We start from the raw sequence: 17,910 nt of genomic DNA, 5'->3' as shown, positions 1-17,910 counted from the left end.
ATGGTCAGTTCTCATATTGCATTGTATATTCTGTCTGCTCCATTAGACACATAATGAATCCTGTCCGTTTGCATGTGGAGCAGCTGTAACTGTGCTGCTGGCTGATTTACCCTCTTTCTCTCTGTGTGTGTGTGTGTGTGTGTGTTCGTGTGTGTGCGTGTGTGTGTGTGTGTGTGTGTGTGTGTGTGTGTGTGTGTGAGAGAGAGAGAGAGAGAGAGAGAGAAAGCAGATTTGCCAGTGTTCATCCACACAGACATATGCGACCATTGTGGAGACTAATTGTGAACATGAGGATTATACAAATCACATGACTCATACTTCCTATATAGAGCAGTGTTCTTGCTACTATTTACTGGTGGAACAGAGAACCCGAGGAGTTCTTATTGTGGGCTACCAGGCTTAGCAGGGTTGTGTTCATCTTGTCATTCTACGCTCCAATTCCATCTGCATTTAATCATTTTGGACAGTATTTATGAAGGGTTTTTAAGCTGCTGCCAATCACCAGTAAATTCAGATGCAAATTGTTTCTGATTCTGAACAGGCAATAGCTAGAGGTGTGTGTGTGTGTGTGTGTGTGTGTGTGTGTGTGTGTGTGTGTGTGTGTGTGTGTGTGTGTGTGCGTGTACGTGCGTGTGTGTGTGAGGGATTGGAGAGGGGGTTAAAGGGGGAGTTTTCAGAGCCAGTGTTGTTACTCGTCAAGTCAAATGCTTTGATGTACCTGGGCAGTAATTTGAGCAGTCTGCCACCTTGTGCAGGTCTGTCAGAGGCCTTTATAAATACGCGGCTCCTGCTGGGTTTTCTGTAGACATTTTTGCCCTTTTAAAAGGGTGGCCAGATGAAATGAACACAGGGCCAGATGACAAAGGGCTCTTTCAATGATTTGACTCTAATCACCTCTTTTGTGAAATACCGTAATTGCTTTTTTTTTTTTACCCAAGAACTATTTCAGCTGTACAAGGAAGCTCAGAACTATCTAGGCTGGTCTCTGGTTTGGTTGGTTGATGACTTTCGACTTTGTTTTGTCCTGGGCTCTGAATCTCTATCTGCACTCTGTAATCGTTTCTGATGGAATAGAAGAATGGAATAGAACGTTTATTTCGCCATATGAAACAAGGTAAAAATTCTTGTTCTCGGTTGTCCTTACAATATCTTTTCAGCACTAATCAATTCCTCATACCAGTCCTAGGCACGCAGCTAGGCATTACTGTAGTACTTATATATAGTACTTATATCTGTCAAACCATGAGATTGCCCAATCAGCTGTTACAATCCCAAGCCACATTATCAACCGCAATACACATACTGACTTATGGTGTGGTTGGTGACCCATAAGATACAATTCACAGTCATAATCTTCCAATCACATAATCACCCAATAACGATCGGTGTCAGTGAAGAAGAGCATGCCGTGCCCCCTGGTGGTCGGGACTGGTAGCTGTTCCTCACCCTCATCATGCTCCTCATCTCCTCGTGGCGTAGATCGATAACATGTGGGAGGGGCCCACGGCCTGCTTCCGCTACTGGGATTGGGTAGAAATGCCCCATGATGCCCGCTGGCGTTTAAGGAATTAATTCATGCACTTTTAATCTGTGTGGGAGTTCTGGAGGAGTATGTACTTCCCCTGAGCCCCTGTTCACGCCGTGGGTCACCCCTCACAGAGCAGGGGGTCGGGGGGGGGGTATTCACTGCAGCTGAGCTAATAGAGATTTATCACTTGAAGAGCCCACACAGTGAAGTGAGTGCACAAGGATAGATAGACACGCACACACACTTGAACGAAGACACACAGAATCCTCACACAGACACATTTGCACACATTCATTCACGAGAGCAGGGGGGGGGGGTAAAACACACACTCATTCATTCAATTCACACAGTTTTAGAGGAAACGAGTGAGGGAGATAGAGAGAGAGAAAGATGATGGATGTTCCTCAAGTTCCTGAAGTTGGGCATTAATAAGCGCGGATGTGCTCGACTGGGCCCCGGCGCGGCCCCCCCCGGAGCGGCTCCCGCCGGACGATCCGTCAGCTCACTCGCTTTTCAATAAAGCCAGTCAGCCGTCTAACGCCTGCTCGCCGTCACTTAGACGCTATTAGGCCTCAAATGAATATCCTCCCCGCCGCCGTTCCGCCGAGGCGCCCAAGTGGAACTGCCTCGTCAAAGATGGCCGACGCCGGGCCGCTCCAGGAAGGCAGGTTCCGTCTCGTATACTACCGGACCGTTTCCCTGCGGACTCCGACGCCGTTATGTTGTGTCTTTGTCGTCGCCGATGTTGATGATGATCATAACTCCCCTGACCCCATCAAGATAAGTCTGTCTTTATTCGCCTTATTCAGCGGGCAGCCATATTGGTCAGTCTGGGGTGCGGATGCGGAAGTGCCCGTTGACTTCAATGTTAAAAGTTTGCTGTAAAAACACCACTTCAAGAACCGAAATAGTCAAAATAACAGGCTGAATACACTATCGGGGTTACAAACTCATCATTACCAGACTCCGATTGTTTTTCACTGCTGTTGTTTTCGCGTTTGGAAATACATGGAGGTGAATGAGCCATTAGCCGTCAGCTGCATTCACTCCCATGTATTTCCAAACGCGAAAACAACGGCAGTGAAAAACAATCGGAGTCTGGTAATGATGAGTTTGTAACCCCGATAGTGTATTCAGTCTGTTATTTTGACTATTTCGATTCTTGAAGTGGTGTTTTTACAGCGAACCCTTAACATTGAAGTCAACGGGCACTTCCGCATCCGCACCCCTAATTACGTCAGACGGACCAATATGGCAGCTGAGGTGAATAAGGCGAAAAGTCTGCCTGCAGAGGTGTCGACGTAGCCTACAAAACCAACTCACTAATATACTCCACACACAATCACACACAGCCCTTATCCTATATCCTAAGTACCAGTGTTTGGGCTCTGTGAACTACCTAGCTTGTTTACTGTTGTTTGTTGTGGTTGTTGTTGTTGTTGTTGTTGTTTTTGTGTGCTGTAGACTAGTGGATGAGATGGACCCACATCCATATGTTACAAAGCACTTTGCAAATCGCTGTAATCGCCCAACTGTCGAATATCCTCAATTTGACCCAAAGAAGATCCTTTCTGTGATTGAAATGTGTTTTTTTTCCCCCTCTAATAGTGGCATTTATGTATGCAATTAGTTCTACGTTGTGTTGACCCAGCAACAAATGCTGCGGGTATCACTACTCAAACCGACACATCCAGCACCTTCATCCATGGCTGTGTGTGTGTGTGTGTGTGTGTGTGTGTGTGTGTGTGTGTGTGTGTGTGTGTGTGTGTGTGTGTGTGTGTGTGTGTGTGTGTGTGTGTGTGTGTGTGTGACGTTGCAGGCGGAGCACGAACGGAGCTGGGACTGGTGGAGGTTCACCCAGGCCCAGGCGTGCGCCGTGACCCAGGGCTGGTGTCGGGACCGGGCGTGCCTGCTGGCCAAGGCCCTGGTCACCCTGGAGGAGGCCCGGCAGGCCCGCCTGGACGAGCTGGACCTGCGGCGAGACCGCCAGCACCAGCAGGACGTCTGCTCCCAGCTCCGAGAGCAGGTAGGACGCCAGGGGAGACAGAGGAGGAGGAGGGGGGGGGGGAGTGATGGAGGGCTCTGTTCCAACGGGAGGTGAACCGTAGCCCGGCTATACTATCAGGGTCCAATCATTCATCCTGCCTTTCAAAGTTTGTGCGCTCGCAAATGAAAACGTTGGGATCGGCTCGAAGCGCATGCAAGAGGGAGATCCCATCATGCGGTATTTAATCATCGGCCCTTTCTGCCGAGAAGAGTAAGTGAAAGCAAAGGAGAACAGCCCTCGGTAGAGAGAGACCACGCGAGAACACCCCTTGGAGAGAGAGACCACACGAGAACACCCGTTGGAGAGAGGGACCTCTCTCCCCCGTCGGACCGGGCTCTCTGGAAGGCCCCTTGCACGGGAAAAACGCGTACTCATCCTCACACTTCCTGTGCCATCCCTAGCCTACAATAGCATAGCCTAGCGTAGCCTAGCCTAGCCTAGCCTAGCCTAGCCTAGCCTAGCCTAGCCTAGCCTGCCGGGTGCCAGCTTCTTCTTCCGGTCCACGCTGCCACCGGGGACAGAGCCGTGAGCCAACACTCTAATTAGGGCCTTGGCGTCTTGCTAACATGATGTATCTGTCTCCCGGGGCGTGTTTGATTCACACAGCAGCAAACAACGTAGGAGAAGGGGAGGGGGGGGGGGGGGGAACAACGTATTCCTGCAAGAAGTCATAATGAGGTTTCAACCATCAAGGAGCAGACAAACGAGCAGTGTTTGTGTTCTCCAGCGTTGGAGAGGGGTGGATGGGGTTGGGGGGGGGGGGGGGGGTGGGTGGAAGGGCCTGGCGGTGTCACTGACACATATTAGATAAGAAGACAGTCTGACTTAGTAACTGTGAGAACACAGCTGCCACAGCGGGTCACTATGCTCTGGGGTGATGTTTTGGCGTGTCGAACGCGTCGGACACCAGAACCTGGTCTCAAAATATTTGAATACTTTGTCACTTTAGTGTTTACATGAGTCTCCCAGAGTGTCAGGTGGGGGGGGGGGGGGTCATATTTGTGGAACATAGTGCCAGATAAGAGCAATCAAGCACAGAGAAGTAATAGCATGTTGAAAATGTTGAAAGCATTTCGCCCAAGGTCTGATTCACACATATGATCTGTAGACCTGTTTGTGTTCCTGGACTGTAGACTAAACACACACACACACACACACACACACACACACACACACACACACACACACACACAGTATGTACTCCCTCACCTCTCAGAGTCCACTGTTGTTGAACCAATCCAGGCATAAAAGATACACATATAGTACACATAAAATACACATACACTCAACATATACACACTTTCATCTCACCACTCATATGAATCATACTATCATTATAGTACTACCAGCTTTCCTACGTGTGGGTGCGATTGTTTGTGCGGGTGTGAATGTGTGTGAATGTGTGTGTGTGTGCGTGCGTGCGTGAGTGAGTGTGAGAGAGAGAGAAAGAGAGGGAGGGAGAGTGAGAGAGAGCGAGAGAGCGAGAGTGTGTGAGATGGAGAGAGACCCCAGATGGAGGTATTATTCCAGCCAATCTCCCCCAGAGTTGCGGAGTCTTTATCATGTCTGCACAGAGACGCGCCGGAGGACAAGATGGATTCTCCCTCCACTCTGTCTGCCTCCTCTAATGGCTGTTTCTCCAGCTGGCGCCTCCGTCATCACCGGCTCTTCTGAACCAACACGCATTCTTCCAGTCACCATGAAGTCTACTCTCATTCTTATCATACGGCTCTGTGAAGCTGTGAGTTTTTTTTATTGGTTTACACAGGCCCGTCTTGTGACCGGTTCGGGTCACTGTCACCTGTGCCATTTTTGTACTTTGCTTCTGTAACCACTTGTTTTACACCGCAGGAGTTGCTGGTTCATGAACATTGGCGTGCATGGTGTGAAGCATTGCGAAGCCCATGTTGTTTTGTGGCCCACCGTACCGTAATGTGCATGGTCGCCTATGAGAATCCCCCCAATATCTCTTATGAATATGTATCCTAGGGCATAACACAGAGGATATTTCAAAATAGGACAGATCTTAGCTTTATTTATGGAGTCTAAATCACACAGTTTAGCACAGTGGTATGTCTCACCCGTCCTCGTCTCCACGCGGGTCTCTCTCTTCTCCCGTCGCGCCCTCGTCCGCACGCCGCCTCGGACCCGGGCGTGCGGCGCTCCGGTCCCCCCCCCCCCCCCCCCCCCCCCCCGGTGACCTGCCGCTCTTGTCCCCCGTCTCCTGCCGACTCCGCCCTCCCGGCTAGCCCCTCCCGTTCCTCTCGCCTGTCTGGCTTGGAATCGGACTCCGAGGTTCTCGGCGCGTCGGCGCGAGCCCTCCGGCGGTGACGCGTCGCGGCTCCGCTCACCTGTTCCTAATCCCTCATCACCACACCTGATCCTCGTCTGCAGTCGCCCGCAAACCCCTACGAGAACCTGGTCGGCGCTTCGTTCCTCAAAAGATCTTGCTGGCCTATCCGTATGGTAAAGTATAGCCATAGCCTACATTTTTGGCCGTTCGTAATTTGCGGTGCGTTTCTCTCGCTCGCTAACTTTACACAGCCGGCCTTTTTGCTCGTTGCCTTTTCGCCTGTGATCATTATCGCTCACCCTCCTTCGTCCTCCTCGTCTGTCCAGAACCCCCGGACCTCCTCCGCAGCACCACGCCAGCCCGCACCAACTCCACCTCCAACCCTCTACAGCGCTCTCGAGCACAAGGACGTTTTTATTGTGTGTGGCACCTATTTTCCTGTCTGTCTCCTCCTAGTGGACCGCCCCAGACCCAGAATAAGGGTTCTGGCGGAGCCCCTCCCGGAGGAGTCCAATCTTGGCCATCCGGCAGGAGCTCCAGGTCCTCGCTACCGTGCAGCAGGCCCAGCGTTAGACCGTTAGACTGGACTGAACTAGTCCATGCCGACCTCCTGTGTGACCAACTCGGGGGTGGCCGAAGCGTGAAGGCCATCAGCTCGCTCGAGACGGATCTATCGATGTCGTCGTTCCCTCAACCTCCATGCTGATTGGCGGAGAAAGCATGGTCAATTCTTCAGCCCTCAGCTTGACACCCCACCCCACGCCCACCTTCACACAGATGGCTGAAGAACGAGCCTCCCTGTGGGGTGGGTAGAATGAAATCTGTTTCTGTACATCTCCACGGGCGCGACATTGATTGTTAACCAGCTGCTGTTGTTGTTGTTATTAAGTTACGGATAGTACAGCTGCCGGGGTTGGAGCCGCTCTATCTTGATTCAGGGCGCGACGCGCGTGTTTGCGGCAACGAAGCAAACAGATTGACATGGGGGAAAGATTAGAGGAGAGAATGGTACAAGGAAACTCACTCTCTGGTTCTGTGATGAAGTAGGCTAATGAGAGATTAATAATGGCGTCCTGCTGGAGCTGAAGATAATGAATTCTTGACGTGGGATTTCTTTTCCCGCCCCGTTATCCTTCCACATGGGCATGTGAAGTCATTGCCATGGTTACCTTGAACTCGCAAACCATCTCTCACGTATTAATCTCTTCCACAGATGTGCCTCTCTCATAGAGATTATGATGAGCTATTGTTGCAAATTGGCAAGTGAAGCATTCTTAGAGGAGAAGAGAGAGAGAGAGAGAGAGAGAGGGGCGGGGTAGGCCTAGGGGAGAGAGAGAAAGGGAAAGAGAGAGGGGGAGAGAGAGAGAGAGAGACAAGGACCCAGAAAAGACCATATGTTCATTTTTCCAGCCCTTGCTCTCTTGAGAACTTGGCAGCACCTAGCCTACACTGTTCTAGATGAACTGGATTCAGACAGCGTTTCCCCTGAAGAGACCCCTGGCCTCCAGGGGGCAGCAGTGGTCAGGTCCAGCAGGAGGGAGTGTGTGGACCACACAGTGGTGCCTCGGCTGCCAGAACTGAGGAATAAAATGTTCATTGCTGTACGGTGGGTGTCTCAAGGACTTGAAAAGGCACCTGAGGAGAAAAGGCATGACTATAACCACTCAAACAAACAAACAAACATTAGTTTCTTCCTACTCTGAGTTCGGCTGAGGGCACAAGTTTCTTGCAAGGCAGAAGCACATGGACAGCTTAACTTTCTTATTTGTGATGCACAAATAAGAAGGTTTCAACGTTAGTCCATCTTCATCAGAGTCAAGAATGGACCAAGGCAGTGGTGAGACTTTGGCCTTCTGAAATCTCCTCACAGGTGAGTGCACCAGTAATCAATGTGCCTGCACGGGGCAACCATTCCACAGAACAGCAGCCACGATGGTAAATGGTAAATGGACTGCACTTATTTTATCCAAAGCGCTTTACAATGGCCTCTCATTCACCCATTCACACACCGATGGCAGCAGCTGCCATGCAAGCCTGCTCATTGGGAGCAGTTTGGGGTTGGGTGTCTTTGCCCAAGGACACTTCGACATGTGGACAGGAGGAGCCGGGATTCGAACCGCCGACCCTGCGGTCATTGGACGGCCTGCTCTATCTCATGAGCCACAGCCGCCCTTTTGAGATTCCCTTATCCCCTTGGCACAAAAGTCTTCACAGTTATCTGTACTACAGAGTTTGCTGACCATCAGTGAGGTCATGTTATATATACCCTGTCTTCACTATACTTCCCTTTATCTAAACCTGACTGTTATTTTTATAGAAACCTCTAAAAACTCGAATGAATTATTGGTTGGTTGGTCACAACGGGCAAACGCCAGAGCAATGTCAGAAAGATATAAACCAAAATGCTTTGGGGGGGCAGAGTGTGCACAGAGAAAATGCAGCTGCGTCTTTTGTCATTCTGACATTTTACCATTTACTCTTTGAGTTGTATTCATTTTTTAGGAGCTGCCATGTAAAAATGCGGAGGGCCATTTGCAGAGGAATGGCAGGGGGAATTAGATTGTAGTGACAAATCACATTGTAGACGACACATAATGAGCCCATTACTCTTGTGGTTCTCTCAAAGATACTTTTTATTTATTTATCTGGCATTAGGCTAAATAGTCTAGCCTTATAAAATCAGTTGTACAAACTGTATTGGCAGTGTTAACTGTAGTAGGCTATAGTGGTGTTGGGTGACGTGATTAGCTGTGGGAGCCCTATGTACTGTGCAGCTTGTGCTGGACTGAAGAAGCTCAAAAATGACCATCAGCACATTTCTCAATCAGAAGGCGTGGGTGGAGAAAACTATTGGCGACAGGTTGAAGTCCTGCCTACAAGACGAGGCTTGAGACCGGGAACATGGACCAGTATAAAGCTGCCTCATATTAAAAGCGTAGCTCGGGAGGTAGAGCGACCGGCTGGGGATCACAAGGTCCCCGGTTCGATCCCAGCGCCCGGAGTGTGCCGAAGTGTCCTTGAGCAAGACACTGAACCTCAAAATGTCTCACGTGCGGCACGGAGGCGTAGTATCTGGAACTATCGTCGCCTCACAGCAAGAAGGTCTCTGAGCTTTCTGGTCTCCCTGTGTTGGCAAAGGTTTCCTCTCAAAAGAACCCAATATGAAAAACATGTAGAAGAACAGATGCTCTTCAGTCCTGTCCCTGACCAGGACCTGGACTGAGCACTTAGACTTGGTCCCCGGGCATCATGAACGATGGCTGCCCACTGCTCCTGACTGCCCCTGGAGGAGGACGGCTTGGAGAAATGCTGGGAACAATTTCCACCGGCGACACCCGAAGAAAAGCATGTGTGTGTGTGTGTGTGTGTGTGCCACTGCAATGGTGTGTGTCACGTGTGGACGAATTTTTTTTTAAAGGAGGCAAAACAATGCTATGGTGAGAAGCTGCAGCACCAAGAAAGACCATCTGGCTCTCAGGAGGGTGGTCCGTTCAGCTGAGTGACCCATCAGAACCACCCCCCCCCCCCCCCAACCTGCAGGATGTCTACAACAAACGGTGCAGGTCCAAGACCAACAGCATCCTCAGGGACCCCAGCCAGCCCAGCAAAAGACTCCTCTCTGCTGCCCTCGGGAAGGGAAGGCCTTATCACTGCCTGAAGGAAAACACAGAGAGGATGAGGAAGAGCTTCATCCCTCAGGCCATCCGCCTGCTGAATAAGGACTGTGCCTAGCCTCCCCTACACACACACACACACACACACACACATACATATACACACACACACATTACCATACAGTACCATGGACTGCCACTGCACTCGTGTGCTACTGTACTGGATGCACGCCACACACACATACACACACTCACACATCATGCAACACACACATACACACACACACGTTACGCTCTGCACACTCACTGTATATACACTGACTTCACTACTGTTTGTATATTGTTCTTTTTCTTAGCTTATCCTTTTTTGCACTAGCATTTTGTACTCATTTTGCACTGTCCTGTCTCGTCCCTGCACCCTGTCCAGTGTCCAGTGTCCAGTGTTGTCTCCCAAGCAGATTCCTAGTAAGTGGGAAAACTGCATGGCAATAAACGCATTCTGATTCTGATGCACTTTTATCTACTTGCACTCATCAGAATGCAAGTAGATAAATTATTGCTAAATTATTGCTTGTTGTCTTTTTAATCTCTGTGTTTGTCGAAATAAAAAACATTTCACTGCACATTGTACCTTGTATAATTGTGTATGTGACAAATAAAATTGGAAATTTGAAATTGAAATTGAGAAATAACACCAAATAATGACGTGGGGGGTGGGGGGGGTATATTAGCACACACACACACACACACACACACACTCACACTCACTCAGCCAGCATCAGCTATCTTATGTGGGCCAGGGTGGCGCTTGATTGATGGTGCAATTACAATGTGCCAGTTATCCAAGGTTTTATCCAAAACCCACATTCTCCCCGCTGCGATATCTCACCTGCCTTGGGTTACGTAACAGAGAGAAGCACTTCGGGTTGAGAATTAGCAGACACTAAATAAATATTGATTTAACCAGATCTGGAAAACCACCTGGGGGTTTTGCCATTATTAATTCTTATAAACACACTTGGAATATACCGTAAGCCCTAGGACTATCTGTAACATGAAAAAAAGTCATTAAAATACGGTAGCTATTTATTTCCCCATCCATCCCCAAGGCGACAGCCCTAATTTACTTCATATCAAAGTGCCTCTCCAATGCTAATCCTTGTATCATTAGGTTATAGGCCCTCTAAATCCTTCTGCAAATAACAGAGCTGCCAGTTGTTGGTTCCACGCAGGCCGACGGAGGGGCTTGACGACGTTGGCAGTGTTAATGGCTGATGGCGTGTGTTAATGCGCGCCTCTCTCTCTTCTGGGGGCTCACTAAGCTCAGCACTGATAGATCTGTGGATCCGCCCGTCTTGTTGGCATGTGGGCCTGGTGCATAACCGGCCTGTTACTCACTCACTCACTCACTCACTCAGCAACTGCTAGGCTACGGCCTGTGTGTGTGTGGGTGTGTGTGTGCGTGTGTGCGCACGCGGACCTGTGTATGCATTTTGTATATGCGTGTGCATGGACTACTATTGTTCTATTGTTGACTGAGTAGGCCTTGACTGCAGTGTGTGCAGGGTTCCACGGTTGGTAGGTCTTGTCTGCAGTGTGTGCAGGGTTCCACGGTTGGTAGGTCTTGTCTGCAGTGTGTGCAGGGTTCCACGGTTGGTAGGCCTTGACTGCAGTGTGTGCAGGGTTCCACGGTTGGTAGGCCTTGTCTGCTTTGTGTGCAGGGTTCCACGGTTGGTAGGCCTTGACTGCAGTGTGTGCAGGGTTCCACGGTTGGTAGGCCTTGACTGCAGTGTGTGCAGGGTTCCACGGTTGGTAGGTCTTGTCTGCAGTGTGTGCAGGGTTCTACGGTTGTTAGGTCTTGTCTGCTGTGTGTGCAGGGTTCTCTCATGGTTCTGTCAGGGTTCTCTGTGCCCCCGGGGCGACATCCAGCTGTGTTCTACAGCGTTGTAACACAGATGTGCTGCGTGAAGCTGTTTCCACGCCTCGCTGCGCGTTCACACCAGCAGGGACAGGGAGAGACAGGGAGGGACAGGGAGAGACAGGGAGGGACAGGGAGGGACGGAGAGAGACGGAGGGACAGGGAGAGACAGGGAGGGACAGGGAGGGACGGAGAGAAACGGGGAGGGACAGGGAGAGACAGGGAGAGACAGGGAGGGACGGAGAGAAACAGGGAGGGACAGGGAGGGACAGGGAGAGACGGGGAGGGACAGGGAGGGACACAGCTGGACGCCTGGGCCTGGGAGATTGTCCGGAGAGACAGCCTGAGCAGAGGCAACACAACACACACACCAACTTGCTTAGTTTCTCGTTTTTTTTTGCGGCGCTGGGAATCAAATCCCCTGAAGATCCATTCCAAAAAGTGGATTCCCACACACACTTTCACCTCTGCATGGGTTGACGATTGGCGGTTCGACGTCTCGAGAAAGGTCTCGGTGACCGAAACGTCGACTTTTTAATAAACCAGTGCAGAGGTGAAAGTGGGTGCGGAAATACGCTTTTTTTCATTGGAATAGAGAGACTGCTTCTCATTGTTTAACTAACAACTCTAACAGCTTGATCCTAAAGCATGTCACAAGGACCAAGATCAATGATGGATGATACTGACACCCCCCCCCCCCCCCCTCCGTCTCCTCCTTTGTCAGCGCTGATGCTGTACGTCTCTTGCGGACGAGCTCAACACATTCTCTGTGTGCTCGGAGGCTAGCGGTAGCTGACAAGCCGTCAGTCTGAGGTAGACATCCAAGCGGCGAGGGAGAGAGAGCCTCTTTCTGAGCACGACGACGTCAGAAGGACGTTTAAGCGAGTGAACACCAGGAGGGACGCACGTCTCAGATACCGTGATTTCCTTCTCTCAACGTCTCTGAATTCACTATGAACTATTCACCTGAACGACGTATGATGCTGTGTGTGGTATCATTGTGATCCTTGACCATCAAAACATAAGGAGGGACCTCATGTGTGTTATCATGTTTGGTTCAGGAGATATGATGCAAAATACATAATTAGGGTATGGCAGAAAGCAGAACAACAACCATGGCCACCATGAGGCGTTTTTTTTGCAATGGCTCCATTTCTCAAAATGTTCAGGGTCCCAAACTGTACAAGTGTGTGTATGTGTGTGTGTGTGCGTGCGCGCACGTGTCTGTTTCTGTGTGTGTTCATCGTGTGTGTGTGTGTGTGTGTATCCAGCTACAGCAGTGGCGTGTTCACCAGGAGGAGGTTGCCAGGTTGGAGGCCGCCATCGCCGCCAGGCAGCAGGAGGAGGAGGAGGACAGGCTGCGCAGGGAGCAGGAGAGAGACGCCGCCCTGAGGGCGCAGCAGAAAGAGAAGGTCAGAGGTCAAGCCCTCTCCTCACACCAACAGCTGAAGCTTCGCGAGACCATCCTGATCCCGCCAGCTCACATTCTGTTTCTCTCGCAAATCAGTCTCCGCAGAGATCCGTTTGTGCCAGATCAGAAAACGATCTAACCAATCAGCGTTCTATGAGGAAATACAAGCAGCTACGCCGGGCGGGTTTAGGTGTGACGACAGCGAGGAGCGGTTGAAGTTAGACTGATGGTTAGCGGTAGACTGATGGTTCATCCAATCGCCAAGTGTTTTGGAAAGTTCCTGCCTTTTTCCAAGCTGTTTCCAACGGATGTGAAGCAAACCACCTGGTGCGTCAGGTTGCCATGACTCTGCCCTAGCCAACAACCTCTACACTGTCCAGCTAATGACCAGGCCTGGGGACAAATACACAATTTGAAATCCTTTCAATTACTTTGGTGTTTGCTTGAGTCTGCCTGGAATGTCAGCATTTACTTAATTTATTTAAACTTTATTATTCATTTAAATTAATTTATTATTCATTTAAACTTCATTTAAATGTCGGCTGCTACCTGCTAGAGGCTTGGTAGGCTTGTCAGAGAATTACCACAGGGGTCAGTACGTCGAAGCACTGAGCGACGATCTGGGAGAGCTTTTATAGGGAGCGGTGCTGATTGTCCCAGGTGCGCCTGATTGTGATGGCCTGCACCTGGTGCGGCACACCGCTCGTCTCCGCAGGGCGCGGCGCGTGCGCTCTCCGACGTCTCCGCCGCGTCAGAGCTGGGGGAGGGGGAGCGGCCTGTGCAATCCGACGAGGCAGCGGGAGACGGAGAACGCCGGACCACAACATTTCTATTCATAAAACGTGTGTCCCAGGACTATTTATATGATTGTACTTTGTTAGCAGATAGTGTGTGTGTGTTTGTGTATGTGTGTGTGTGTGTGTGTGTGTGTGTGTGTGTGTGTGTGTGTGTGTGTGTGCGTGTGTGTGTATTTGTTAGTGAATAGAGTGTGCGTGTTAGAAAGGATGAGTACCACCATCACTTCATTAATCGAGTGTGTCCGGATGTGTGAGTGTGTGTGTGAGTGAGAGAGAGAGAGAGAGAGTGTGTGTGTGTGTGTGTGTTGGTGTGTGTGAGAGAGAGAGAGAGAGAGAGAGAGAGAGAGAGAGAGAGAGAGTGTGTGTGTGTGTTGGTGTGTGTGAGAGAGAGAGAGAGAGAGAGAGAGTGTGAATGTGTGTGTGTGTGAGTGAGTGTGTGTTGTCCTCGTTCATTATCTCTGGCCAGAGGACCACAGGGAAGGCTGAGAGTAGAATCTCTGATTAATGACAGTGTTTAATCTGAAATTGATTACTTATACTTCTCTGCAATCATCTGTCCGACAATGAAATATCATCTCATTCATTCTATTTATTGCACTCTGACTTTCACCATTACAGTCGATAGGACATAAAGATATTAAAGTTTCCCTGTCGTCCTCTCGCTCCGAGCCATGATGTGAACTTTTCTGTGGTATTGCTCTGTAACTGTGTGTGGTGTTTTGTGACTGTGTGTGTGTGTGTTTTGTTATTGTGCAACAATACTCTGTTGTTGTTGTGTAACAGTATGTGTTGCATAACAGTGAGTGTAACTGTATGTGTTGTTGTTGTTGTTGTTGTTGTTGTTGTTGTGTAACGGTGTTTGTGTTGTTGTTGTTGTTGTGTAACAGTGTGTGTATTGTTGTTGTGTAGCAGTGTGTTGTTGTGTAACAGTGTGTGTTGTTGTTGTGGTTGTTGTTGTTGTATAACAGTGTGTGGTGGTGTTGTTGTTGTTGTGCAGCTGTGTTGTTGTTGTGTAACAATATGTGTGTTGTGTAACAGTGTGTATGTGTTGTGTAACAGTGTGTGTGTTGTTGTTGTTGTTGTTGTTGTGGTGTAACTGTGTTGCTGTGTAAGTGTATGTGTTGTTGCTGCTGCATAACAGTGTGTGTGTTTTTGTGTAACAGTGTGTGTTGTTGTTGTTGTTGTGTAACAGTGTGTGTTGTTGTTGTGTGACAGTGTGTGTCGTTGTTGTTTAACAGTGTGTTGTTGTGTAACAGTGGGTGTTCTGTAACAGTGTGTAGTGTTGTTGTTGTAACAGTGTGTTTGTTGTTGTGTAACAGCGTGTATTGTTGTTGTTGTTGTGTAACAGTGTGTGTGTTGTCTCCCAGGTGAGGCAGTTCTATGCAGAGCAGCAGAGGAGGAGAGAGGTGCTGGACAGGAGAGACCAGCGGCGGCTGGCGGAGCTGCGGGGCCTCATGGCAGAGCAGGCCAGGAGAGATAAGCAGAGGTGAGCCCTGCTCCGCTAGAGAGACCGCAGAAGAGAGACCTTCCCGTCTCACGGACTCCAGAGGAGAGGACTTCACCCTGACAGGCTCCGTTCACTCGCTCCGTGGCTCTGGGATACGGACAGACGGCGGACGTCACATTTCCCATCAAGCACTCTGGCTAATATTGACTTTGTCCTGTTTGTCCCTTCACCATGTCAGTGTAGTATGACCCGGTGTTGGGCTGTGACAATGAACTACATTTTAGATGCCTGTTAATGCACTTCAGGAATCTCTGGATTAGATCTCTTTCTCCCTGTTCAGTTCAACCACACATTCTCCTACTTACGCGTGGTCGCTTAGAATAGAATAGATAGAATAGAACGTTTATTTGCCATATATAACGAGTACAGGTACAGTGGAATCCTTATCATCGCTTGTCCGACAGTATCTTATCTACACTCATCAGTTCCTCATTCCAGTCAGCTAGACATTTAAAGGTTCCCAAACTGGACATTTGCTATCCGTCGTCTTATCAGCATCATCCTCAACTACTTATCCCGTCCGAATCACGGATGACCGTGTCTGTGTCCGCGACGTTAGGCAGTCCTAGAGAGCCGCAGCCTCTTGTCGGGTGTGTGGCTGTCGAGGGGGTGCAGAGCTGGAGGGAGGGGGGGGGGGGGTCGGAGAGGAGAGGAGAGGAGGGGAGAGGAGAGGAGGGGAGAGGAGAGGAGATAGCTGAAGTGAGGTGCCTCATGGCAGGTTTGTAAAGCTCTCTCAGCCCGGGGGTGCGCTGCACCAGGAGAGATAGGTGGAGGAGAGGAGAGCCGTGAGGCCTGATGTCCTTGCCAACTTATCTTTTCCTGACTTTCTCTCTCTCTCCCTCTCTCTCTCTCTCTCCCTCTCTCTCTCTCTCCCTCTCTCTCTCTCTCTCCCTGCCCCCCCCCCCCCCCCCCTCCAGGGTGCAGTTCCGGGAGGAGGCTTTGCAGCGGCGCCGGGCGCAGGGCGAGGCGTGGCGTCTGGAGCGGTTGAAAGACGAGGAGGAGAGGCGGGATCGTCTGGAGGCCCTCAGAAACCAGGTGGGTCTTATCAGCGCCCGGCCCCCATTAGCTCCGCTGATTGGATCTGCCTCTTAAAGCCCCCGTGCCCAGGAGGACTGGACCGGGTCGTTTCACCCCTAGGCGAAGGGCGAACCCAGTTTTTTTTAGGCACCGCCGCCACCTGCTGGTGGAACGTGAGAGTGCAGCGCTGGGCCGCCAGGCTGTGTTGTTGTTTTTAACCGTTGTTGTTGTTGTTGTTTTATCTCTCTCTGCGGGCGCCCCTCCCCAGGTGGCGGTAGTGGCTGAGGTGGACCCAGAGAGGATGATGGGAGACACGGCGGCCTGGAGGAACCGCCGGCGGAGCGATGGAGAGGCGGAGTTTGTCCTCCACAAACCGCTGTACACGTACACGGACGCTCAGGTGAGGCTGATCGGTCCGACGCCTCCGCTCGTCTGGGCTCCGGTCTCTTCACCTGGATCCTGTCTCTTATAGGGAGGTGGTAAGACGGCCTCTGCTCTAGTGGCCCTGGATGGCCCAGGGCCTATGACTGGTAACTATGTAAGCCGGAAGATGGTTCACAACAATGTTTAACTCATGTTAACCTCTCTGTCACATGGACAGACCTTTAGAAAGCCCCCTCTGTCCAAGGCCCAAGCTAGAGCTAGCAGTGTGTGGCAAGCGCATCTGGGATGCTTGGCAGGAGAGAGAGAGAGAGAGAGAGAGAGAGAGAGAGAGGGAAACAGAGAGAGGGTGAGAGAGAGAGGGAGAGAGAGAGAGGGAGGGGGAAACAGAGAGAGAGCACACATCGGTTTACAGTAGTTAGAGTCAATTGCGCAATGGGGCTGTTTCAATGATCATCTCGTCTAACCCCACATCTTTGGAGATCAGTAACTGACTAGGGTTCAGCCGGACGATTGTATTGCGCTGGGTTCTGCTGTTTATTGTATTGCACTCTTTTTGTATACAGTATCTTGCACATCATTTTTGTATATCTTGTGTATTTACTCTTGGTTTGTATTTAGTCTCAGTTTTGCCTTTTTATTGTCCTTACTGTTGAAACACAGCAATTTCCCACCGGAGTTTATATCAATTTTTCTCCCCTCAGATTAGAGAAAAGAAGATTCGACCGTGTTATCAAAAGCAGATGGAAACTACATGTCTTATCTTCTTTGGGTGTTTTTCCATATCTGTGTGGATAAGGCACGCCTTTAGGAAGCACACAAACACAGTGTTCTGTCTCCCGGCTCACGTTGTGTTGTTGTGTTCTCCAGATCGTGTCTGACCCCAGAGTGAGGATGGAACAGGCCCTTCGGCTCGCTGGTCTCCAGAACAGCCGGTACGCCAAAGAGGTTCTGTCAGAGGTCCGCCCGCCCCGCCCGCCCCGACGAGACACCCAGTCCACAGCCTTCAAGTCCTGAACCATACCTCCTCTGTTTCAACGCTGTCTATACTGCTAACCTGTCTAGAGTATAGGCCATATATTTACATTTTCTCCACACAGTGAGATAGAAGTCACATATGATGAGTATTGTTTTATTGATTACATGTATTTGAATGTGCGCTCTTGTAAAACAATGAGAGTGGTGTTTTCTACCTAACCGCTTGAAGGGCTCAATGGTTGTCGCAGCCAAAACACTGAAACAATTGAACTGTTTTCTATTGCATGGTCAACTAGAAGTGGTGCTCGGAGAGCACAGAACTCCGCCCATGAATGCGTTTCGTAGCTCTGTGCGCGCGCACCTGCATGCGAGCAGGACGTTTGGTATCGCTGCATTCGTTAGGTCGAGAGCTTTATTCC

The 17,910-nt window shown here is 50.2% G+C and overlaps 1 protein-coding gene across 1 annotated transcript in view; it reads left to right on the top strand.

The window, feature by feature from the left end:
- Positions 1 to 17,530, top strand: part of LOC311312928 (coiled-coil domain-containing protein 148-like) — a gene marked incomplete at both ends in the record, with an annotated part of 32,935 nt that extends 15,405 nt beyond the window's left edge. Inside the window, 7 exons of the mRNA XM_084442936.1 lie at positions 1,480 to 1,530; positions 3,348 to 3,554; positions 12,672 to 12,812; positions 14,976 to 15,094; positions 16,033 to 16,150; positions 16,401 to 16,532; positions 17,384 to 17,530. Coding sequence (XP_084299062.1) covers positions 1,480 to 1,530; positions 3,348 to 3,554; positions 12,672 to 12,812; positions 14,976 to 15,094; positions 16,033 to 16,150; positions 16,401 to 16,532; positions 17,384 to 17,530 — 915 coding nt within the window. The remainder of the gene's footprint in view (positions 1 to 1,479; positions 1,531 to 3,347; positions 3,555 to 12,671; positions 12,813 to 14,975; positions 15,095 to 16,032; positions 16,151 to 16,400; positions 16,533 to 17,383) is intronic.
- Positions 17,531 to 17,910: the final 380 nt, after the last annotated feature.

Source organism: Borostomias antarcticus (assembly GCF_949987555.1).
Source record: "Borostomias antarcticus genome assembly, chromosome: 9".
NCBI classification, from domain to species: domain Eukaryota; kingdom Metazoa; phylum Chordata; class Actinopteri; order Stomiiformes; family Stomiidae; genus Borostomias; species Borostomias antarcticus.
This window is presented reverse-complemented; position numbering and strand designations above follow the sequence as displayed.